Source organism: Triticum aestivum, chromosome 6B (assembly GCF_018294505.1).
Source record: "Triticum aestivum cultivar Chinese Spring chromosome 6B, IWGSC CS RefSeq v2.1, whole genome shotgun sequence".
Taxonomy (NCBI): Eukaryota; Viridiplantae; Streptophyta; class Magnoliopsida; order Poales; family Poaceae; genus Triticum; species Triticum aestivum.
In genome coordinates, this window is record NC_057810.1 from 185,977,362 (window position 1) to 186,002,547 (window position 25,186).

At 45.7% G+C, this 25,186-nt stretch overlaps 1 protein-coding gene across 1 annotated transcript; it reads right to left on the reverse strand.

Annotated features, from left to right (window-relative positions):
• Positions 1–377: 377 nt before the first annotated feature.
• Positions 378–5,232, reverse strand: LOC123136495 (pentatricopeptide repeat-containing protein At4g20770). Its single transcript, XM_044555876.1, has 3 exons — positions 2,454–5,232; positions 1,129–1,273; positions 378–778 (listed from the first exon to the last, which is right to left on the reverse strand). Exon 1 carries the CDS (start codon positions 5,197–5,199, stop codon positions 2,782–2,784), a length of 2,418 nt encoding a protein of 805 aa, XP_044411811.1. The 5' UTR covers positions 5,200–5,232; the 3' UTR covers positions 378–778; positions 1,129–1,273; positions 2,454–2,781.
• Positions 5,233–25,186: the final 19,954 nt, after the last annotated feature.

Genomic DNA, 25,186 nt, shown 5'->3' on the forward strand with positions numbered 1-25,186 from the left:
TCCTTCCTCCCGTGGCGCTTGACCCCGCCATCCTCGCTTCATCCCGTTCCGAACCATTTCTCCCGTGGCGCCGCCAAGGGTGAGTAGGGATGCAAGGATCCCCCCTTGATCACCCCGAGCAAGCAGGCTGCAAGGAGTAGGGATCGCGGATGGCCAGAGGTCGGCGATCAGCAAACCCTAAGAGTTGCGCCCCGAGATCGCCTCGTGCGCCGCCTTGCCACTCGAAACCCTAGGAAAACGTTTCGGGGCTCCCTCTGGTCTCATCGATAATTTCACATACTCCCTCTGGTCCATATTAATTGTCACTGCTTTACTTTAGTACAACTCAATGGATCGGAGGGAGTACTAAAATTCGCTGGCCCACCTTGCACCGTAACTACAGCCTCTGGTAACCTTCAGTTCTCAGATTTCCACACAAGTCTTAGTTCAGAAAGATGTAGACAACAAACACAAGTATTACAAAAGGAACCGGCCACACTTGTGAATATGATAATCCTATGGGGAAAAAAAATAGATGGTATAGACAGGAACAACAAATCCGAGTTAACCATGTTCAGACTCGAACACTGTCGCGGAAGGAACAACAGCGGTCTTCGTCATGGAACACAAAACACACACGGTGGATGCCAAAGACCATCGCCGGTTCTTTTCCCACCTAGGGGTGCATCAGCCTCGTTATCATCCCGCCAATGAGGATTTTGCTACAGAGTTCCACATTGCAGCATACCAAAGTCATATACCTAGAAGAGCCTTTCCCCCCTCTGTATTGTTGCATCTCCTGCAAAACGGATGTTAAAAACACACAATTAGGTTGAACGGTTTGATATGAAAGGTTATTGTCCTGTGTACATCTCTTTATTTTCAAAACTTAATGCAACTGTCCCTCAAAAATAAAAACTTAATGTAACTGAACATGATGCCATGCCTTTATAAAATGTTGTCTTTTATCTATGTCTAAATTTTCAGAACAAAGCAACTGAACATGATGCCATTTATTATTGTTTATCTTCCCCCAGTGTTATCTACAGTTTTTTAATTATTGTTGTCACCAAAGCCACTTAAAGTTCATTCACAGATTTGACGGTGTAGCACCAGAACCAAGGGAAGGAGTAAGAAGCGGGCACATACCTGGAGCTAAATGTGTTCAATTCCCTGAGGTGGGTATAGTGCCGATATCATTATTAGATAATATATACTTGGATAACCACAAAAGGCTAGAATATGACAATGCTAGTCTTCTCCCAAATGATTGATGGTGCACCAATGCTTCTCCCTGCAGAAAGAGCTATGTAAGAAATTTGAGCAAGCACGTGTGAATTCTGTTTCGTCTCACTGTTCTAGTCTGAAACTCAAAGTTTATTATGGCATTTTCTATGAAAGGAAGCAAGTAAGAAAAATTTCAATGTGCACAGTACAGAAACAGAAGTACATTCTGACCTAAGAAGCAATCATTTCTTAGGTCTATCAGATGTGTACATGAAGTACAAAAGTTTCACCAAGCAATAGTAATAATAGCACCCGGTTTGATGTCTCTTCAGGGACCTCTTTGATCACCCGATAGTCATCACATGCGGATCTGGTGTAACTGCCTGCATACTTTGCTCTGGTCTGGAAATCTGGCATGTTCTTCTTGGATATTTATCACTGAGACATTGACTCTGCCAAGCAGGTGTCTAACAATATTTCTTTACAGGGACTCTATAGAATTGGGAAGCATGACGTTCCAGTTTACGACGGATCTTGGACAGAATGGGAAGCGAAGCCAGATAATGATTATCCAAAAGTTATATCCACTGGCTCTTAAGTCAACCATTCTGAAGCTATGAATGCAGTTATTGCATCATGCAGCATTCAGCTCAGATTTTCAGCACAATGGTATTTCTCTGTGGCAAGATTTGCAGTTTGCACCTAAGTCAATACAAAGGCTATACGAAATAGAAATACCTATTGTACTATGGTCAATGGCTATAGGCCGATAATGAAGAAACCCTATGCCAAATTTTTGAGACATCAACATTAAATTTATAATTGTGTTGTATTAATGTTACTATTGAAGAGATCTTAAACTGAAAACAACATTAATATGAATTGATTTTGTTTCAGAGTTGTGACTGCTGATTGTGATGCTTGCAAAGCCTCCCTTGTCTGCAACAGTGCAACCAAATGAGTTGTGTGCAGCAAGTACAGAGCAACTGATCAAAATTTCATCTTATGCAAATTTCTTTTCTGGCACAAGGAAGTTAAACGTAAAATAGAAATGACTGCTTAAAATTGAGCAATTGCTACTAAATTACAACCAGGTACAGAAAAGGGTACCACTCTGCCCTCCAGACTCCAGTGCATGTGGAGTGGTAATCAAAGTCAATGCACAGTTGATCTATTCAACACACTTAAGGATACTGACTGAAAAAGTAAATGGAAGGTTATTGTGTTTATCCAAAGATTTAACTTACCCTCGTATAACCGGACAACAATTGCTTTTGCGCTCTCAAATGCACAACTCATCGTAGTGCATGCTCATCAAGATGAAGCTCTGCACCACGTAATGACATGAACCGAGCATATAATTTCATTAGCACCTAATCTGCAACGCAACCCATTCCTGTCTTGCATATTCTTTCTACTGAACCTTCAGGCTGTGTTTCCCATCTTCCAGACACATGAAGCTACATACAACAGTAAAGCTTGAGGCTCTCAAGCAAATTGCACAAAAGTGGCACTACTGAATTCAGCTATCACTGAAACAGATTCACCAGTGCGTCTGATATCAAAAAGCCCAAATCAACCAGCACATGTCTCTTTCTGGTGTACTTCTGTAACCCCAGCAGCACTCTCTTGATTGCTGAACATTTTTGATTCTCCACTGACCGTCTGAAGATCATCAGCAACCATAAAGGCACGAACATCATCCTTGTGATCTATCCAGCTGTATCCACGACCTTTGACAACTCCACGGCTAATCATCAATGCCCTAATGCCTGATGCATCCCCATGTCGGCCTAAGGAAGCATATATGTTTGACAAGAGAACATAGGGTGATGGGTTCTTTGGATCAAGGTGGAACAGGTGCTGCGCGGCACATTCCCCCAATTCAGCATTGTGATGTACAGCACAGGCAGCAAGTAGAACTTCCCACACAATAGGATCATCTTTGCATGGCATCTGTTCTATTAGTGCCTCCACTTCAACAAGCCGACCCGCTCGCCCCAATCCATCTATGAGACAAGTGTAATGCTCAGCCAGTGGTGTAATTCTGTAAGTACTCTCCATGGAATTAAAGAATGCAATGGCTTCATCTACGAGCCCGGAGTGACTACATCCTGTTAGGACGGCAATGAAAGTGACACTATCTGGCCGCTGTTCTGTAGTTAACATATACTCAAATAGTTCAACGGCTTTTTCTCCGAAACCATTCTGAGCATATCCATGTATCATCTCATTCCATGCAACTATATTCTTAGTCACCATGCTGTCGAAGGAAAGGCGTGCATCGTCCATGTTGCCACATTTAGCATACATATCAATCAGGGCACTACCCACATAGACATTCTGATCATAACCATCTTTCGCAACTTGTGCATGTATCTGCCTACCTTGAGGTACGGAAGAAAGTCTTGCACATGAATTAATCATGGTAGCATAGGAGGAGGATGTGGGCATCATTCCATTTTGTCGCATCTGCTTGAAGAAATCAAAGGCCTCTTTGTTGAAAGAATGGATAGCCAAACCTGAGATCATGGAATTCCAACACACCACATCTCTCTCTGTCATCCTGTTGAAAATGCTCCTGGCAATACTAATCTGTCCACATTTTGCATACATATCGACCAAACCACTAGCGACAAACATGTCGTTATGCAACAGGAGTCTTACTGAAGCAGAATGAACTTGTGCTCCAAGGTCCAAATTCCCCAATCTTGAGCATGAACTGAGGATCACGGCCAGAGTTGTTCGGTCAGGCTGCACATTTTGATGCTGCATTTTCCTAAACAGCTCAATTGTTTCTTGATGCAGTTCCTCCTGGCAGTAACCAGACAAAAGTGTGTTCCACGTAGTCAAAGTCGGCCTTGATATATTGTCGAACATTGCACGAGCAGATGGAACATCCCTCGCCTTAATACAGGACGCGAGCATGTTACTGTAAGTGACCTCATTGGGCTCAGAGCCCGACTCTATCATCACGTTCAATACTTCCAAAGCCTTCTCATAACTGCCCGCCTGGCCAAATCCAGTTATAAGGATGTTCCAAGAAACAATACTGACGCTGGGCAATGAGTCGAACACCTTGACAGCCTCGTCCATTTGCATGCACTTGGTGTACATATCGATCAAGGAGTTCCCCACATGCTGGTCTGCCCCAAAGCCTTTTCTGACGATCAAAGCGTGAATGCACTGCCCAAGCTGGAATGCACGAACAAGGTTGAACTCGCTGGCGCCAGCTTGTGCGCACGAACCTAGAACACTTGACACTGCCACAGGATCAACACGAACCCCACTCCTGCACATCCTCGCGAACAGCCTGAGCGCGTCGTCCACGGACCCGGTCTGTGCCAGCCCTCCCATCATCGCCGTGAACGACACCTCGTTCGGGCGAGCCATCCGGTCGAACAGCCGCACAGCATCCCCGACGCTGCCGCACTTGGTGTACATGCCAACGAGCGCGTTCTCCACGAACAGGTTCTCTTCAAGCCCGACCTTGACCACAAGCCCGTGGCAGCGCCTCCCGTCCTCGAGCGCGGTCATGGAGCCGCAAGCGCTGAGCACGCTGGCGAGCGTGAAGTGCGTCGGGACGAGGCCCTCCCGCAGCATCCCTTCGTAGAGGCCCAGCGCCTCGCCCGCGCGCTCGGACCGCGCGAGCGCGGAGATGACGGTGTTCCAGGAGACGACGTTCGGCTCGGGCATTTCGTCGAGCAGCGTCCGGGCCGCATCGAGGTCGCCCGCGCGGCTGGCCGCCGAGAGCGCCGCATTGTAGGAGTAGGCGTTGGGGTGGGGCAGGGTGCGGAAGGCGCGGAGAGCGTCGCGCGGGAGGCCGGAGAGCGAGTAGAGCTCGACCAGGCGGTTGAGGAGGAAGGTGTCGGCGGCGAGGCCGCCGGCAAGGACGCGCGCGTGGGCGGCCTTGGCGTGGGCGCGGCTGGGCTTTGGGTTCCGCTTGATGCAGCCTTGGAGCACGACAGCGAGCTGGGCCGCCAGATTCGCCATCAGCGCGAGATTTAGCGGCAAGTAGAAGGGCACGTATTTTATAGACAAAAGTATGGGAATGGCTGGATTTTTGAATTTGGGTTAGAGCAACTCCAGCCCCCCCCCCCCCCCCACTCCACCCTCCCCCCGGGCGACTTTTTACGCGCTGGCACCGAAAAATGCCCCAATCGCGCCCCCAAGACGCCGAATTCCGCTGGCTCGGCCCTTTTTGGGCCCGGTGATCGCAGGCCGAAGCCGACACACTGGGGGGGGGGGCGCTCGGGGGCTCCGGCGCAAGGGAAAAGCACACCTAGGGCCACACTGTCAGGCGAAAAGTCAAGCCAACCGTCCAGATTCACCCCCACCCCCCTGCGCTCGGCCGCCACCCTGCCGATCCCGGCGACGCCCACCACCCACCACAGCTAGATAGGCCATTCCTCGCCGGAAAAGAGAAGAGGTTTCGCCGCGGCAGCCTCTCCACCACCGTCCGGGTGATTTTTCCGGGTTCTGGCACGCAGAGGCAGTGTACTGACGGGTGTGCGCCCACCACACCCGCAAGATGTTCGGCGATTTGTCTGCCCGGCTCGGCGATGGACTCGAACGATGAGGAGGCGCTCGCGGCGTTGCTGGAGGAGGAAGTCGAAGCCAACGTCTAGGAGCAGGAGCATCTCATGGTGCTCGCCGCCCTCGCCGGCCTGCTCGCGAGCAATGAAAAGTCGCGGCGAGGTGGCTCGACGTCGGGGCGGGTGAAAGCAAAGAACCGGCATCGTCTAGAAGGCTATTGCATGCTCTACTTCGACTACTTCGCCGACGCTCCATTGCATAGCGAGAAAACATTTCGGCGCCGTTATCGGATGAGCCAAAAGTTTTTCCTCAGGATTGTGAATTCCATCCGGGAGTTCGACAGCTACTTCAAGTGCAAGAAGGATTGCACCGGCACACTTGGATCCACCTCAATCCATAAGCACACGACAACTATGAGGATGCTTGCATATGGAGCTCCCGATGATTCATTCGATGACTATGGGCGCATGGCCGAGTCCACGACCATTGAGTGTTTATACAAGTTTTGCAGGGCAGTGGTGGCAGTGTTTGGACCGCAATACTTGCGATCACCCAATGTTGAAGACACTACTCGGATCCTAGCACAGAATGTCGCAAGAGGGTTTCCTAAGATTCTTGGAAGCGTCGACTGCATGCACTGGAAATGGAAGAACTGTCCATTTACTTGGGAGGGGTTGTACAAAGGCGCCAAAGGCGGTTGCAGTGTGGTACTTGAGGCAGTGGCCACACAGGACCTCCGGATTTGGCACTCTTTCTTTGGGATGCCACGAACTCACAATGACATCAACATCTTGTAGTGCTCCCCTATATTTGCCAAGCTTGTTGAAGGTCATTCTCCTCCAGTGAACTTCGAGGTCAATGGGCGGCACTACAACAAGGGGTACTACCTAGCTGATGGCATCTATCCGAGATGGTCGACATTTGTAAAGACTATCTCAAACGATGTGCCAGGAGGCAAGAAGTCCCACTTTGCCAAGGCTCAGGAGTCTTGCAGGAAGGATGTCGAGCGAGCATTTGGTGTTCTCCAATCTCGATTTGCTGTTGTCTGGTACCCTGCTCAGACCTGGTCGAAATATCAAATGCGGGAGATCATGACTTGTTGTGTCATCTTGCACAATATGATCATTGAAAGCGAGCAGGAAGAACCAGTGTTTGACACTGAACCATACTATAGGTAGGGTCCTCTTGCCCAAGTTGATCACCAGCTACCGGCAATCTGGACTGCCTACCTCACTATGCGTCAGAAGATCCGAGACCCACAGGTGCATCAACAACTGCAACAGGATCTGGTGGAGCACCTATGGAGGATCGAGGGCGAGCCTAGCTCGACGTGTGATGAAATATGAGTTTTTATTTGTTGAACTATATAATTTGTATTGAACTATTTGTTGTTGAACTATTTTGTTAAACTATTTGATTTCTATTGATTTTCTGTGATGAACTATGTGATAAAAAAATTACTTATGTTGAGAATTCACGCCAAACCACGCCGAATATGGGCCGATTCGCATCGAAATCGGGCCATTTTTCACCGAAAGCCGAAAAATGGGCCGACATCGGCGCCTGGGGGCGACCTAGGGGCGACGGCTGGGTGCCCAACCACCCCCAGAGCCGATTATACCGCCGACTTGCCCCAAGGCGGCGATTTTTATGCCTCCTAGGGGTGCCAACGGCTGGAGATGCTCTTAGTCGATTGTTACCAACCTTCAGATGCGAAATGAAAGCCCGGGTCACCTTCTTTCAATCTCATGTGCCCTCCTATTCATCTTCTTCCTTCAAACCGTCACGCCGCCACTAGTTTAGCCTCCTGCTTCCGCACCGCCCTTCCTCCCAAAGCGTGGCCCATCGCCGTGTTGTCCCCCACCATCCCTTTAGCCCCGGCATCGATGGAGATTTTCCCTGCGAACTTGCACCACCGTCGTGCTGCCGCTCCCCACCATCATCGTGCTGCCCCCCCACACACACCCTAAGATGACGGGGTAGCCCTCCGACAAGCTCCTTCCTTCCCACTAGCCTCCCTACACCATCATCGCTAGGATCAACCGCCGGTCCATCATGGTGAGCGCATTATTGGGGAAGAACGCATAGAGCGCCACCATCGACGACGTCTTCTTCGTCGCGCTAGTCGTCTTCCTCGACAAGATGCACTACCAATGCCACCACTGAAATGCAAATGCTTGCCGTTGGTGCCTTCACCAGTCCTGCTACCTCCTGGGAGGATCCTACGAATTGTTAATTTTGTGTCAATGCTTTGTGTAGGGGAATTGTGAATGCTTTGCTTTGAGTTGATACATGATCCGGTAGTCAGAGCTCGATCTAAACCCTGCGTCGGGGCGATTAGAGGGATTTGCATGCCAGGAGACTTCACGGTGCCCCCACGTGGCTCATTATTGGACGGGGTCTCCTCCCGGATGCCGCGGTGAAGCCTTTTAAAGGGCTGGTGCGACGCGCCGATGACCGCCTCTTCGCCACCATCGCCATCCCTGTCTTCCTCGACGTGCTCATCCTCCTCATCGCCCTCGACATCCTCGGTGACGTTGACATCATCGTTGTTATCCTCTTCATCACCACCGCCTTCGCCGCTGCCGCCGTCGCTGCACGGAGAGGTGCCGTCCTCATTGTCGGTGTCAAAACCGGCGGATCTCGGGTAGGGGGTCCCGAACTGGGCGTCTAAGGCTAATGGTAACAAGAGGCAGGGGACACGATGTTTTACCCAGGTTCGGGCCCTCTCGATGGAGGTAATATCCTACTTCCTGCTTGATTGATCTTGATGATATGAGTATTACAAGAGTTGATCCACCACGAGATCGTAGAGGCTAAACCCTAGAAGCTAGCCTATGATTATGATTGTTGTTGTCCTACGGACTAAACCCTCCAGTTTATATAGACACTGGAGGGGGCTAGGGCTACACAGAGTCGGTTACAGAGAAGGAAATCTACATATCTGAATTGCCAAGCTTGCCTTCCACGCAAAGGAGAGTCCCATCCGGACACGGGACGAAGTCTTCAATCTTGTATCTTCATAGTCCAACAGTCCGGCCAAAGTATATAGTCCGGCTGTCCGAGGACCCCTTAATCCAAGACTCCCTTAGTAGCCCCTGAACCAGGCTTCAATGACGATGAGTCCGGCGCGCAGATTGTCTTCGGAATTGCAAGGCGGGTTCTTCTCCAAGTCCTCCAGAGTATTGTAGTAGCGAGCAGTGTTTGGCTCCTCATCAATGTCGCGCTCCTCGGCTTCCGTGCTTTAATAATGGTTGTCTCCACATGTCGAGCAAATGCAAGAAGTCGAGGCGTTTTTACATTTGCCACCCCGACCATACGAGTAAATCGTCTATTTAAAGAGACGGGGATCTTCAGATCCAAATCACACCATCTCCTCCCAGCGAGTATTCTCCAGAGCGCGCCCGAAGAAATCCATACCACCATGGCCAGTCGTCGCGGTTCCTCCTCTCGCTCCCGTAGCACTAGGCCAGGCGATTGGGAGAAATGTTTTGTCCCCCACAGCCGACTAGTAGAGTTGCAGACCAAGGGGTTTCTCCCGCCTATGTACATGGTCCCCGTCCGAGTAGGACTAGCCACTTATAATGGCGGGGAGCAAGCGGAGAGCTCTCCAAACTCATCCAAGGGAGAGCGGGTATGCTTCGTCCCCAATTTGCTGAGGGGGCTCGGATTTCCAATCCATCCTTTCCTCCGCGGGCTCCTGAAGTTCTACGGCCTCCAGCTACATAACTTTACCCTAGCCTCCATACTGCATATCGCAGGCTATGTTGCCTTCTGCGAGCTATTTCTAGGCTGTGAAGCTCATTTCGAGCTGTGGAAGAGGCTATTCTGCCTCATACCCCGCACTTAGGAGGGATCGGTATATCAAGTGAGCGGAGCCGAAATATGGCGCATCGCCGGGACCGGATACCTATCCGGTACCCCGAAGAGGACATCCGAAGACTGGCCTTCGGAGTGGTTCTACATGGAGGATGTCCCTCTTCCGGACCCTATTCGAAAAGGCCTTCCCGAGTTTGTAAATGCCCCGTTGAAGAAACGCCATAGCTGGCGCCCCAGGAGGAAGATAACAGAGAGATCCTTTTCCTGATGGACAGGATAAATACGCTGGCCAAATCAGGACTGGCAATAATTGAGGTTATGTCCATATGTATAATGCGGGGAGTTCAGCCACTTCATTATCGGGGAAAACCCATGTGGCACTTCAATGGAGAATATGATGCCACCCGCTGCGGCCGTAAAGGTCCGGACTCTCCCGCCGCTCTAGCGAAGATACTGTCCGATTTGTACAAAGGAGAAGAGGAGGAGCTCATCCATATCAAGCCACGAGATGGATTCTCCATGTACACCCCCAAACTGGGTGAGTCGCTATCTTTTATTCCAGTCTTTCCTACATTTTTAGCACAGATGTTTACTTCGTCAATTCATAGCAAGAACTGCGAAGAGCTATGAAGGATGTTCACAGCCCATCTCCACAGCCAGAGGACCCTAGCCGGGCTCTCGACCCCGGACTCGAAGAAGACCCGGACACATTTGTGGAGCTTGTTGACAGGACATTTTACCAGTTAAGCTGCGATGGTGTGATGTTGGCCATCATAGCTGATTATCCTGGCCTACTCCCTGTATCCCAGGTAAGTAAAGCCAGAGTCCCAACTTCCAAACAGGATTCCCTCTTTACTCTTCACCCACTGCACATGTATTGTGTCTTACAGGGAAGGCCATCGGGGCGCCAAGCCAAACCCGCAGTGACTCGCCAACAAGGGGCACTGAAGTCGGGTAGGCTTAAAAGGAAGGCGGTCAGGACCGAGACGCCGTTGCAAAGGTATATTTAGAAACCTGCCACGAAATTATCATCGTTAAAATATAATAATGTCCACTGTCATCTGACAGAAAAAGTGCTTGCCGGACTATATCCGGAGAGCCTGCCGGTCACGCCTCCACCAGCCGGACTCCGAGGCCGGACTCAAGGGTGGAGGTCAATGCGGACGATCCTCCAACAGAGGGTGCGGATAGATTTTCCGCTACAAACTCCGAAGTGGAGAGCGCCATGAATCATAGGCGCCGTCGGGCCGCACTACGCGACCCTAATTTCCGTGAAGAGGCGTTCGATGCCTTCAACTCAGGGGACACGTACATCCGGGCTGCTCAAGGTGGCATTGCCAGGGCCACGGACCAGTACGTAAAGGATATACGGGTAAGAAAATTTGATAAGTATGTATATCCATAGCCCCTGAGACTTGAAACAGTTGGCACAACTGATTTGAAGGATCCTCATGTGCATAGGTTCTGACAGAGAAGAATACCCAGCTATCTAAAGAGCTGGAGGAGTGCAAGGCCCAACTGCGGACCGCAATAGCCGTGATGGAGGAGTCTACGAAGGCCCCATCTTGTAATTTTTGCTTTAAACAAAAATAATGTCATGGCATGTACCAGCTAAGTATTCGGCATGAATGCGATTCTAACAATAGATTCTGCAAACAATCCTAGAGGCAATCCGAAGATCGTACCAGAGGATGAGCAACATGTTCGACGACAGCTGAAGGCTGGCCAGCGTGTGCTTACAAAGGTTATAAAGGAGAAAAAATACTCTCCATGATGCGAACATCCGACTGGACGTCGAATTAAAGGATGTTCAGGCCCAGCTTGCTGACTCCGTAAAGGAGAATAAGAGGCTTCGGCACGGCATATTCAGTAAGTGCTCTGACGAACCACTATAAAGTTCGGTGAAGAAGTGTGCTAACAGAATTATGTCTGTAGGCATGCTAATAGGTCGTCCCAAAGAGGAGATGCCCAGATCTGCACGCGATCTTCTGCCGGAGCTCTCACAACTGCACGAACAAGTTCGGCAGGTGATGCGGGGCATTGCCCAAGCCTTGTGGCCATCCGCCTCCCTGCCAGGAGGCATGGGGGAGCTTGTGGAGATGCTCAAGGGAGCATGGTGGCGCTTCCGATTATGGAAGATATTGGCCTGCCGACAAGGTGTGAGGGAAGCCTGGGCCATGGTGAAGATGCGATATACCAAGGCTGACCCGAACCACATGGCCGAGGTCGGACCCGTAGGATCATATGGGAAAGAGATCCCTGTAAGTCTGGTATATGACTAGGTAGCATTAGCTGCTAAGTATTCCCAATAGGACTGTAGGCTAGACAGCCTGTTGGATGGTATAGAAGAAGAATTTAGTCAGTCTAAGTGACTTTTGTACTTCGAAGGACACATTTGTCCCTAGCCGGATTGTAAATCATTTGTCTTGGCCGACCTTTTCGCTTCAGCCTCTAGACCCGATGGTCCAGAGTGTATCCGAATACCCGCTCAGTTATGAAAAAACCGGGGCACGCGTGGAAACCAGGCATAGGGGTCATAAGTGCTTGAACAGACAAGTACCCAACTAGTTATGTTATATTACATGGGTAGTAAGAAACATCTTCCAGGGAGAATAGTTCCGTTAAGGGTTCCTTTCCCTGGGTGCGCATGCATTAATGTGCTTGTCCGAACTGCGAAAAATGATGCAGGATATAAGCATCTGGGGGCATATTTTGTAGTAGGTAAAAGACATTTTTTGTTCACCGACCGAATATTCCCTTAAGAGCACTAGCTTTCGGCTTCACCCAGTCTGAGGTACACATCCGGATGACCCGGCAGTAACAATCACAGATGTGCTCCCCTTATGCCCTAGCTGAATTAACGGGAACGTAGGGCATAAACACAAGAGCCAGACAACCCAGCTTGGCCAAAACTTAAGTCATATTGATGCATATAATGGTGGAAAAAGGCACATAAGGGGAAATGATGCATATGTGGTGGGCATAAAGCCCAGAAGGTAACTATATTAAGCTTCTGCATAAGAATCCCCCAGGTATATTGAGCGCGCATAGCACGGCATCAGTGTGCGGTCAAAGCGTACTTGAAGCTTTTAAAGCTATATATAAAAAGGAGAGAGAGAGACGATAAAATTTAAAAGGGAAGACGGAGGTAAGGAGACAAACAGAGTTCAACACTAGGCGTAGAATCTACAGAGTTTGGCCGCGTTCCATGGGTTCAGCTCGAGTCGATTGTCTAATGCATCACGCAGGCGGTATGCACCTCCAGTGAGAACTTTGTCAATGATGAAGGGACCCTCCCACTTGGGCTTGAGCTTGTCCTTTTTCTTCTTTGGTAGGCGTAGAACGAGTTCGCCAATGTTATAAGTTTTGTCCCGCACTTCTCTGCTTTGATACCTTCGAGCCTGCTATTGATAGAATGCGGAACGGGCCTTTGCGATGTCACGCTCCTCCTCCAGGGCATCTAAGCTATCCTGCCGATCCAGCTCGGCTTCTATCTCTTCGTACATGTGCACTCTAGGTGAGTCATGGATGATGTCGCAGGGTAGGACTGCCTCTGTGCCGTACACCATAAAAAATGGTGTGTATCCGGTTGTGCGATTTGGCGTGGTCCGCAACCCCCATAGTACGGAGTCGAGCTCCTCGACTCAGTGCGTATCTGATTCCTTCAAGGATCGCACTAGTATGGGTTTGATGCCGCTCATAATAAGACCATTTGCCCGTTCGACTTGACCGTTTGTTTGGGGGTGATAGACGGAAGCATAGTCAAGTTTTATGCCCATTTTGCTACACCAGGTTTTCACCTCATCGGCTGTAAAGTTTGAGCCATTGTCGGTGATGATGTTGTGGGGGTGATACGTCTCCAACGTATCTATAATTTTTGATTGCTCCATGCTACTTTATCTATTGTTTTGGACTATATTGGGCTTTATTTTCCACTTTTATATTATTTTTGGGACTAACCTATTAACCGGAGGCCCAGCCCAGAATTGCTGTTTTTTTGCCTATTTCAGTGTTTCGAAGAAACGGAATATCAAACGGAGTCCAAACGGAATGAAACCTTCGGGAACGTGATTTTCTCACCGAACATGATCCAGGAGACTTGGACCCTGCTCCAAGGAACAAAAGAGGCGGTCACGAGGGTGGAGGGCGCGCCCCCTACCTCGTGGGCCCCCTGTTGCTCCATCGACATACTCCTTCCTCCTATATATGCCTACGTACCCCCAATAGATCAGAGGAGGAGCCAAAAACCTAATTCCATCACCGCAACTTTCTGTATCCAAGAGATCCCATCTTGGGGCCTGTTCCGGAGCTCCACCGGAGGGGGCATCCACCATGGAGGGCTTCTACATCAACACCATAGCCTCTCCGATGAAGTGTGAGTAGTTTACTTCAGACCTTCGGGTCCATAGCTAGTAGCTAGATGGCTTCTTCTCTCTTTTTGGATCTCAATACAATGTTCTCCCCCTCTCTTTTGGAGAACTATTCGATGTAATCTTCTTTTTGCGGTGTGTTTGTTGAGACCGATGAATTGTGGGTTTATGATCCAGTATTATCTATGGAAAATATTTGAATCTTCTCTGAATTCTTTTATGTATGATTGAGTTATCTTTGCAAGTCTCTTCGAATTATCCGTTTGGTTTGGCCAACTAGATTGGTAGTTCTTGCAATGGGAGAAGTGCTTAGCTTTGGGTTCGATCTTGCGGTGTCCTTACCCAGTGACAGAAAGGGTTGCAAGGCACGTATTGTATTGTTGCCATCAAGGATAACAAGATGGTTTTTTTATCATACTGCATGAATTTATCCCTCTACATCATGTCATCTTGCTTAAGGCGTTACTCTGTTTTTAACTTAATACTCTAGATGCATGCTAGATAGCGGTCGATGAGTGGAGTAATAGTAGTAGATGCAAAATCATTTCGATCTACTTGTCCCGGACGTGATGCCTATATACATGATCATTGCCTAGATATACTCATAGCTATGCTCAATTCTGTCAATTGCTCAACAGTAATTTGTTTACCCACCGTAGAATACTTATGCTCTTGAGAGAAGCCACTAGTGAAACCTATGCCCCCCGGGTCTATTCTCATCATATCAATCTCTATCGCTTTATTTACTTGCTTTGTTTTTAGGGATAATTGCATCTTTGCCCCTAGTTGGTTCACACCCCCGGGTTTTGCCCTTACTTTTCGGGCATGCTCAGTTTTGCCCTTAGTTTTTCCCCTCCGTCAGCTCGAATGCCCTTCTGTCACAGCTCCGCTTGGTCAGCGCCGTTTGACCGTGACGACTAGACGTTTTGGACACAGGTTGCCCCTGGGCCTTCCTTACAAGTGGGTCCACATAGATTAGATAGTGTAGTTGCCATTTCCCCTCCCTCTGTCTTATCCCAGCCCCGAACCCTAGATCGGTGACGACAAAGGCGACCCAAACCCTAGCACTCGGCGGCGACGCGGGCTCCCACGGAAACCATGGCCTCGATGTCATGAAGTCCACATCGCCGGATCTACATCACGCGGCAGTGATGGTGGAGACACGCTCTTCGCACAGCGGTGGTGGTGGCGGTGACGATGCCATGAGGAGTGACTGCACGACAGATTCAAGGCAGGAGATCCCAGTAGGGTAAGTTTCTAGATCCAGTACTTACTCATCTGTTTCCATGATTAGAAAGGTGCATTCCATGACTTCGGTTGTGTTCACAATCGTAGGATGGATCCATCGCGTGCGTTCTTTCTGACAATTAGAATGGAGACCACTCTTTTAGCAAAGGGTGGTACTAAGGGACATGATGCAGGCTTCAGTTTCCCTCTAGTGGTGGACTGCACAAGTTCTTTCAATGATTTTAGGTCTACAATCTATAGGAAATACCCTTGGGGTATGCATGATGCAGCTGAGTTCAGATTCTGGAATGTAGAGAAAGCTACTTGGAATCCTCTACAGTGTGATGATGAGTTAGGTGTAATGTTTGCTACATATGCTGATTCGAAAACTGCAAATGTTGAAACTACTGTAATTCAGAGATGTAGAGCAGAAGCAGCAACTACAGCAGCAAAGCCCCCTGCCTCTAAAGCAACATCTAAAACATATGTTGCAGGAAGTACTTCTAGGAGCAGGTCAACACCCCCTAGTAGTACTTGCAATCCACCTGCAACTCCTACTGCAAATGTACCAAGGCAACCTGGCTGCAAAGACACTAAAATTCCTTTAGAGCCTATGATTGAGGAGGCTGAGCCTGATGATGTGCTAGGCTCAGATGAGGAGGATGAGAGGATGTTTCCAGATCTTGTGCAGAAGACAAATGAAGAGATAGATGAGGATTTTATTCCTGCTGAGTTTTCAGATACAGATTCAGAGGAGGAACAAGAGAACATTGACATGGGACATTTTGAGAATGATGATGAGGACAGGCCTGAGATGATGTATGACAGGGAAAATCCTAGTTTAGCTGAAGGAGTTGTTTTTCCTTCTGCTGTTGACTGCAGGAATGCAGTTGCCACATTCTCAATTCAGCATGAAGTAGAGTTCAAAATAGAGAAGAGTGATCCATCAAGGTTCACTGTTTACTATGCATTTTCAAGGTGTAGATGGAGGCTACATGCCTCTTTAATGAGAAACAGTACTTTGTTTCAGGTAGTAACAGTACTAACTAACTAATCTCATTGACAGTATCTTGCATATTAAGTTTGCATATTCAGTTTCATTCAGCCACACTGTTTGCCTTACTGTTTTGCTTTGTTTCAATTTACAGATTAAAGTAAATCCCTATGAGCACCACTGCCCAAGTGTGAACAGAACTGAGAGGCTCAGAGCAGCCAAGAGGAGGTGGATAGCTCATGCTGTGCAAAATTGGGTCAGAGAAAACTCCAACATTGGTCCTGGTGAGTTGGTAACTAATTTGAAGAAAAAATATGGTATAGAATTGCCATACATGAGAGTGTTTTATGGTAAACAAATGGCAATTGACAACTTGTATGGTAAATATGAGGATAGTTTCCAGCTTTTGTACACATTCAAAGCTGAGGTTGAGAGGGCTTCTCCAGGTAGTGTAGTAGAAATTGACACACACACAGTTCCTTTCCAGCTAAGAGGAAAGAGGGGAAGCTAAAGAAATAGACCAGTATGTGCACAAGTACTTCTCAGTTGAAATGTTTAAAAAACATATGCTGAGAACCTGCCTGCACTTGAAGGAAAACAACAATGGGATATTGTAGACCCTGGTTTCAAACTAAGTCCACCTGTACAGAACAAAGCTGCACCTGGCAGGCCAAGGAAGACAAGAATTAAGCCAGCAAGTGAAGGAAAAGAACTTGGTCCTAGGAAGAGAAAATGCAAGAGGTGTGGTGGCTTGGGTCACTTACTGAAAACCTGCAAAAAAGCCATTGATCCAGCATTTGGTGAAGAAGATGCACACTGGGGAGCTGACAATGCTGAAGAAGACCCTCCTAACCAAAATGCAGACCTACATGATAAACAACAAGAAGAAGAGGAGCCATACAGTGAAGATGAAGCTCCAGTGCAGCCTGCAGGTGAAGATGAAGCTCCAGTGCAGCCTGCAGGTGCAGATGATGCTCCAGTGCAGCCTGCAGGTGCACAGGATGCTCCAGTAGAGCCCCACAGTGAAACAAATGAGACAGCAACACAAGCTTCCACAGTTCAAAGGTAATATTCCTCTTTTATTTATTTATGTGCCTTATTTATGTGCTTTTACCTGCAAATATCTCTTGTACTGTTACTAACCAACTATTTCTTCCCTATTTGTTAGCACACCAAGGAAGAACTATAAGAAGGCAGCAGAGAGAGGAGCATCTCCAATGGCTATCAGCAAGAAGAGGAAGCTTAACACTTCTACAAGTCCAGAAGAAGAACCTTGCTCAGTTACTGGCAGCAATGTAGATGCAAGAGTTGCTGCATGTGAAGAGCAAGTTCTCCCTCCAGTTGTTCCCGAAATCCCTGTGAAACTGACTAGGAGCAGGGCTAGGGAGATGACAATCCCAGCTAGCAACACAAGGAGCAAGAAGGCAAAATATGGAAAATGAGTACTAATGTGTTGTGCAAGTTTGAAACTGTTAGATTTGTTGTAGTGTGTTCTTTTGGTTGCAACAAGATTGGTTGTGAACTATGTTCTTTTGGTTGTTGAAGAATATCAAATGCTACTTGTGAACTATGTCTAGTTGCAGCAAGATTGGTTGTGAATTATGTTCTGTTTGATTTTCTTTTCACAATACATGCATTTGGCAAATTGTTGCGTCCATAGAGCTTCATAACATAACATAACAACTGCTAGGTTCATACAACTTCATATGTTCATTACAGCTTCATAACATAACAAGTGCATTTGAGCTACATAGATCATAAACTAATGTGCATTCTGTGCACAGACAGCCATTGAGATTGCTAGAAAACAAATGAAAATGCTAGCAAACAACATTGTCCCTATGCACATAATTTCTTTCATTTTCTTCAACTCCTTGTTCAATGCACGATTCTTCTTCGCAAGATCAATTGATCTCTTCTCCAGGTGGTGACTTCTGATCCAGCTATGTTCGATCACTTCGTGCAGTTCTTCAAAGGCAAGACCAACACGTTCTGGAGGTGGTGGGTCAACCCAAACTGCCCATTCACGTTCATTTGGCAACTGAATCAATAAATTTGATTAAAATTCTCCTTGAAAGTTAAATAAGAAAATGGAAACGAAAATGCAGTGCAAATGAAATCATACATCCAGAGGGCAACCCAAAAAACGACGTCCAGTGCTTGCGCCTCCCCAGGCGACACGACAAGCCGGGATTAGCTGGTGCCTCGGGCAACGATGCTTCGAGCGCGGCTCCAAGCCACAGTATGTCGAGTCTGCCAAGTAGAACTCGGAGCTGTGCTGAACAATGCCTACCCCATCCACCTAAATCAGGCCAAGATCCAGAAATTAACCCCCAAATCTAGCAAACCCTAGAAAAGCAGGGGACCAGATGAGCTATCAAACCTGTTCGGCTGCCGGCGGCGAGTTCTCCGACGAGATGGCCGACGTCAACATGGTCCTTCCCACCTCTCCCCACACCACGATGTCACACCTCTCTTCCCAGCCGCTTCTCTGTTTTCTTGTGAAGCGGGAGCTAGAAGACGACTAAACAGGTGGGGGGTATCAAACCCAGGGGCAAATGTGTCCAAAACGTCGAGCCGTCACGGTCAAACGGTGCTGACCAAGCGGAGCTGTGACAGAAGGGCATTCGAGCTGACGGAGGGGAAAAACTAAGGGCAAAACTGAGCATGCCCGAAAAGTAAGGGCAAAACCCGGGGGTGGGAACCAACTAGGGGCAAGAATGGAATTGTCCCTTATTTTTACTTTGCCTTTTACTTTTCACTTTGCAACTATCTATCAAAAATACCAAAAATATTATTTATCATCTCTATCAGATCTCACCCTCGTAAGTGACCGTGAAGGGATTGACAACCCCTAATCGCGTTGGTTGCGAGTAGCTATCGTTTTGTGTAGGTACGAGGGACTTGTGCGTGGTCTCCTACTGGATTGATACCTTGGTTCTCAAAAACTAAGGGAAATACTTACGCTACTTTACTGCATCATCCTTTCCTCTTCGGGGAAAACCAACGCAGTGCTCAAGAGGTAGCAAGAAGAATTTCTGGCACCGTTACCGGGGAGGCTCACGCAAGCAAGTCAACAATACCAAGTACCCATCACAATCCCTATCTCTCGCATTACGTTATTTGCCTCTCGTTTTCCTCTCCCCCACTTCATTCTTGCCGTTTTATTCGCCCTCTCTTTCCCAATCTCCTCCTCTCTTTCCCGTTTGCCTTTTGCCCTTTGCCTTTTTGTTTGCTCGTGTGCTAGTTTGCTTGCTTGTGTGTTGGATTACTTGTTGCCATGGCGCAAGATAATACCAAATTGTGTGACTTCTTGAATACCAATAATAATGATTTCCTTAGTACTCCGATTGCTCCTCTTAATAATGATGAGTCTTGTGAAATCAATACCGCTTTGTTGAATCTTGTTATGAAAGATCAATTCGCCGACCTTCCTAGAGAAGATGCCGCTACTCATCTAAACAATTTTGTTGATTTGTGTTATATGCAAAAGAAGAAAGATGCGGATAACAATATTCTCAAATTGAAGTTATTTCCGTTTTCGCTTAGAGATCGTGCTAAAATTTGGTTTTCGTCTTTGCCTAAAAATAGTATTGATTCTTGGAACAAGTGCAAAGATGCTTTTATCTCTAAGTATTTTCCTCCCGCTAAGATTATCACTCTTAGGAACGATATCATGAATTTTAAACAACTTGATCATGAGCATGTTGCCCAATCTTGGGAAAGAATGAAATTAATGCTTCGCAATTGCCCTACTCATGGTTTGAATTTATGGATGATCATACAAAATTTTTATGCCGGATTGAATTTTTCTTCTAGAAATCTTTTAGATTCGGCCACGGGAGGCACGTTTATGGAAATTATGTTAGGAGATGCTACAAAATTGCTTGATAACATTATGGCTAATTATTCTTAATGGCACACCGAAAGATCTTCTAGTAAAAAAGTGCATGCTATAGAAGAAATCAATGTTTTGAGTGAAGATGGATGAACTTATGAAGATGATTGCTCCTAAAAATACTCCTCTTGATCCCAATGATATGCCTTTGTCTACCTTGCTTGAGAATAATAATGAATCTATGGATGTGAATTTTGTTGGTAGGAATGGTTTTGGAAACAACGCATATAGGGAGAATTTTAATCCTAGGCCTTATCCTAGTAATCCTTCTAATAATTATGGAAATTGCTACAACAACTCTTATGGAAATTTTAATAAGATGCCCTCTGAATTTGAGAGTAGTGTTAAAGAGTTTATGAATTCACAAAAGAATTTTAATGCTTTGCTTGAAGAGAAATTGCTTAAAGTTGATGATTTGGCTAGGAACGTTGATAGAATTTCTCTTGAAATTGATTCTTTAAAGCTTAGATCTATTCCTCCTAAGCATGATATCAATGAGTCTCTCAAAGCCATGAGAATTTCCATTGATGAGTGCAAAGAAAGAACCGCTAGGATGCGTGCTTCCAAATATGCCTTTATTAAAGCGTGTTCTTCCAATTCCTATGAAAATCAAGATGAAGATCTAAAATTTATTGATGTGTCCCCCATTAAATCTTTGTTTTGCAATATGAATCTTGATGAAACTGAATATGATCTTCCTTTACCTAGAAGGCGTTCCAAGAATTCGGAGTTTCTAGATCTTGATGATGAAATTGATGAAAGTGGGATTGAAATAAATGAAAACCTAGATGTTGCTAAACCCCACTATTTTGGATCTCAAGGGATTTTATTACGAAAATTGCTCTTTGATTGGTTGTATTTCCTTATTGCAATCCGTGCTAGATTCTCCTCATGCTTATAGTCAAAATAAAGCCTTTACCGAACACATTGTTGATGCCTTGATGCAATCTTATGAAGAAAAACTTGAGTTGAAAGTTTCTATCCCTAGAAAACTCTATGATGAGTGGGAACCTACTATTAAAATTAAAATTGAAGATTATGAGTTTCATGCTTTGTGTGATTTGGGAGCTAGTGTCTCTACTATTCCCAAAACTTTATGTGATTTGCTAGATTTCCGTGACTTTGATGATTGCTCTCTAAACTTGCACCTTGCGGATTCCACTATTAAAAAGCCTATGGGAGGAATTAATGATGTTCTTATTGTTGCAAATAGAAATTATGTGCCCGTATATTTTATCGTTCTTGATATAGATTGCAATCCTTCATGTTATATTATTCTTGGTAGACCTTTCCTTAGAATGATTGGTGCAATTATTGATATGAAGGAAGGGAATATTAGATTCCAATTTCCCTTAAAGAAGGGCATGGAACAATTACCTAGAAAGAAAATAAAATTACCATATGAATCTATCATGAGAGCCCCTTATGGATTGCCTACCAAAGATGGCAATACCTAGATCTATCCTTGCTTTTATGCCTAGCTAGGGGCGTTAAACGATAGCGCTTGTTGGGAGGCAACCCAATCTTATTTTGTATTTTTTGTTTTTTGTTTCTGTTTAGGAATAAATAATCCATCTAGCTTCTGTTTAGATGTGGTTTTGTCTTTTAATTAGTGTTTGTGCCAAGTAGAACCTATAGGATAACCTACGATGATAGTTGATTTGATTCTGCTGAAAAACAGAAACTTTGCACGCACGAATATAATTTTTTTAAATCACAGGAACGTGATTTTGTGTTGATTGTTTTTGCTGCTGTTCAATAAACAAATTGTCCAGGACTTCCTATTTTGGTAGAATTTTTAGAGCTCCAGAAGTTTGCGTTAGTTACAGATTTCTACAGACTGTTCTGTTTTAGACAGATTCTGTTTTGCGTGTGTTGTTTGTTTATTTTGATGAATCTATGGCTAGTAAAATAATTTATAATCCATAGAGAAGTTGGAATACAGTAGGTTTAACACCAACATAAATAAAGAATGATTTCATTACAGTACCTTGAAGTAGTCTTTTGTTTTCTTTCACTAACGGAGCTCACGAGATTTCTGTTGAGTTTTGTGTTGTGAAGTTTTCAAGTTTTGGGTGAATTCTTTTGATGGATTATGGAACAAGGAGTGGCAAGAGCCTAAGCTTGGGGATGCCCATGGCACCCCCAATATAATCCAAGGACACCAAAAAGTCAAAGCTTGGGGATTCCCCGGAAGGCATCCCCTCTTTCGTCCACTTCCATCGGTAATTTACTTGGAGCTATATTTTTATTCACCACATGTCATGTGTTTTGCTTGGAGCGTATTGTATTATTTGTGTATTTGCTTGTTAGTCTACCACAATCATCCTTGCTGTACACACCTTTTGAGAGAGCCATACATGATTTGGAATTTGTTAGAATACTCTATGTGCTTCACTTATATCTTTTGAGCTTGATAGTTTTGCTCATAGTGCTTCACTTATATCTTTTGAGCTTGATAATTTTTGCTCTAGTGCTTCACTTATATCCTTTAGAGCACGGTGGTGGATTTGTTTTAAAGAAACTATTGATCTCTCATGCTTCAATTAGATTATTTTGAGAGTCATTAATAGCATGATAGTTTGCTTAATGTTAATATACTTAGTGTTCAAAGATATGTGAAACTTTCTTTTGAGTAAGTTGAATACTAAGATAAGTTTGATGCTTGATAATTGTTTTGAGATATGGAGGTGATAATATCATAGTCGTGCTAGTTGGGTGATTGTGAATTTGAGAAATGCTTGTGTTGAAGTTTGTAAGTCCCGTAGCATGCACGTATGGTTAAAGTTGTGTAACAAATTTGAAACATGAAGTGTACCTGGCTTGTGCATCCTTATGAGTGGCGGTCGGGGACGAGCGATGGTCTTTTCCTACCAATCTATCCCCCTAGGAGCATGCGCGTAGTACTTGATTTTTGATGGCTTCTAAATTTTTGCAATAAGTATATGAGTTCTTTTGACTAATGTTGAGTCCATGGATTATACGCACTCTCACCTTTCTGCCTTTGCTAGCCTCTTTGGTACCGTGCATTGCCCTTTCTCACCTTGAGAGTTGGTGCAAACTTCGCCGGTGCATCCAAACCCCGTGATACGATACGCTCTATCACACATAAATCTCCTTATATCTTCCTCAAAACAGCCACCATACCTACCTATCATGGCATTTCCATAGCCATTCCGAGATATATTGCCATGCAACTTCCATCATCATCATGACATACATTACTTTTGTCATATTGCCATTGCATGATCGTGTAGTTGACATCGTATTTGTGGCAAAGCCACCATGCATTATTTTTCATACATGTCACTCTTGATTCATTGCACCATCCCGGTACACCGCCGGAGGCATTCATATAGAGTCATATCTTGTTCTAAGTTTCGAGTTGTAATCCTCATGTTGTAATCAATAGAAGTGTGATGATTTTCATTATTAGAGCATTGCCCCAATGAGGAAAGGATGATGAAGACTATGATTCCCCCACAAGTCGGGATGAGACTCCGGACGAAAATAAAAAATAAAAAATAAAAAAATAAAAAAATGAGAGAAAAAGAGAGAAGGGGCAATGTTACTATCCTTTTACCACACTTGTGCTTCAAAGTAGCACCTTGTTCTTCATGTAGTGAGTCTCATATATTGTGCTTCAAAGTAGCACCTTGTTCTTCATGTAGTGAGTCTCATAAGTTGTCCTTTTTATACTAAGTGGGAATTTTTCATTATAGAACTTGGCTTGCATATTCCTATGATGGGCTTCCTCAAATGCCCTAGGTCTTCGTGAGCAAGCGAGTTGGATGCACACCCACTAGCTTTCTTTTGTTGAGCATTCATAGCTCTAGTGCATCCGTTGCATGGCAATCCCTACTCCTCATGTTGACATCAATTGATGGGCATCTCCATAGCCCGTTGATTATCCTTTTTTGTCTTCTCTACACAATCCCCATCATCATATTCTATTCCACCCATAGTGCTATATCCATGGCTCGCGCTCATGTATTGCGTGAAGGTTGAAAGAGTTTGAGATTATTTGAGTATGAAACAATTGCTTGGCTTGTCATCGGGGGTATAGAAGTTGGGAACATCTTTGTGTGACAAAAATGAAGCATAGCCTAACTATATGATTTTGTAGGGATGAACTTTCTTTTGCCATGTTATTTTGAGAAGACATGATTGCTTTGATTAGTATGCTTGAAGTATTATTATCTTTGTGTCAATATGAACTTTTGTCTTGAATCTTTCGGATCTGAATATTCATACCACAATTAAGAAGATTTATATTGAAATTATGCCAAGTATCACTTCGCATCAAAAATTCCTTTTTATCATTTACCTACTCGAGGACGAGCAGGAATTAAGCTTGGGGATGCCTGATACGTCTCCAATGTATCTATAATTTTTGATTACTCCATGCTAATTTATCTACTGTTTTGGACTATATTGGGCTTTATTTTCCACATTTATAATATTTTTGGGACTAACCTATTAACCGGAGGCCCAACCCAGAATTGCTGTTTTTTGCCTATTTCAGTGTTTCGAAGAAATGGAATATCAAACGGAGTCCAAACGGAATGAAACCTTCGGGAACGTGATTTTCTCACCGAACATGATCCAGGAGACTTGGACCCTGCTCCAAGGAATAAAAGAGGCGGTCACGAGGGTGGAGAGTGCGCCCCCTACCTTGTGGGCCCCCTGTTGCTCCACCGACGTACTCCTTCCTCCTATATATGCCTACATACCCCCGACAGATCAAAGGAGGAGCCAAAAACCTAATTCCATCGCTGCAACTTTCTGTATCCACGAGATCCCATCTTGGGGCCTGTTCCGGAGCTCCGCCGGAGGGGGCATCCACCATGGAGGGCTTCTACATCAACACCATAGCCTCTCCGATGAAGTGTGAGTAGTTTACTTCAGACCTTCAGGTCCATAGCTAGTAGCTAGATGGATTCTTCTCTCTTTTTGGATCTCAATACAATGTTCTCCCCCTCTCTTGTGGAGAACTATTCGATGTAATCTTCTTTTTGCGGTGTGTTTGTTGAGACCGATGAATTGTGGGTTTATGATCCAGTATTATCTATGGAAAATATTTGAATCTTCTCTGAATTCTTTTATGTATGATTGAGTTATCTTTGCAAGTCTCTT

Coding starts and splice junctions, on each gene's coding strand:
- LOC123136495 (XM_044555876.1), bottom strand. CDS start 5,199: ATGGCGAATCTGGCGGCCCAGCTCGCTGTCGTGCTCCAAGGCTGCATC.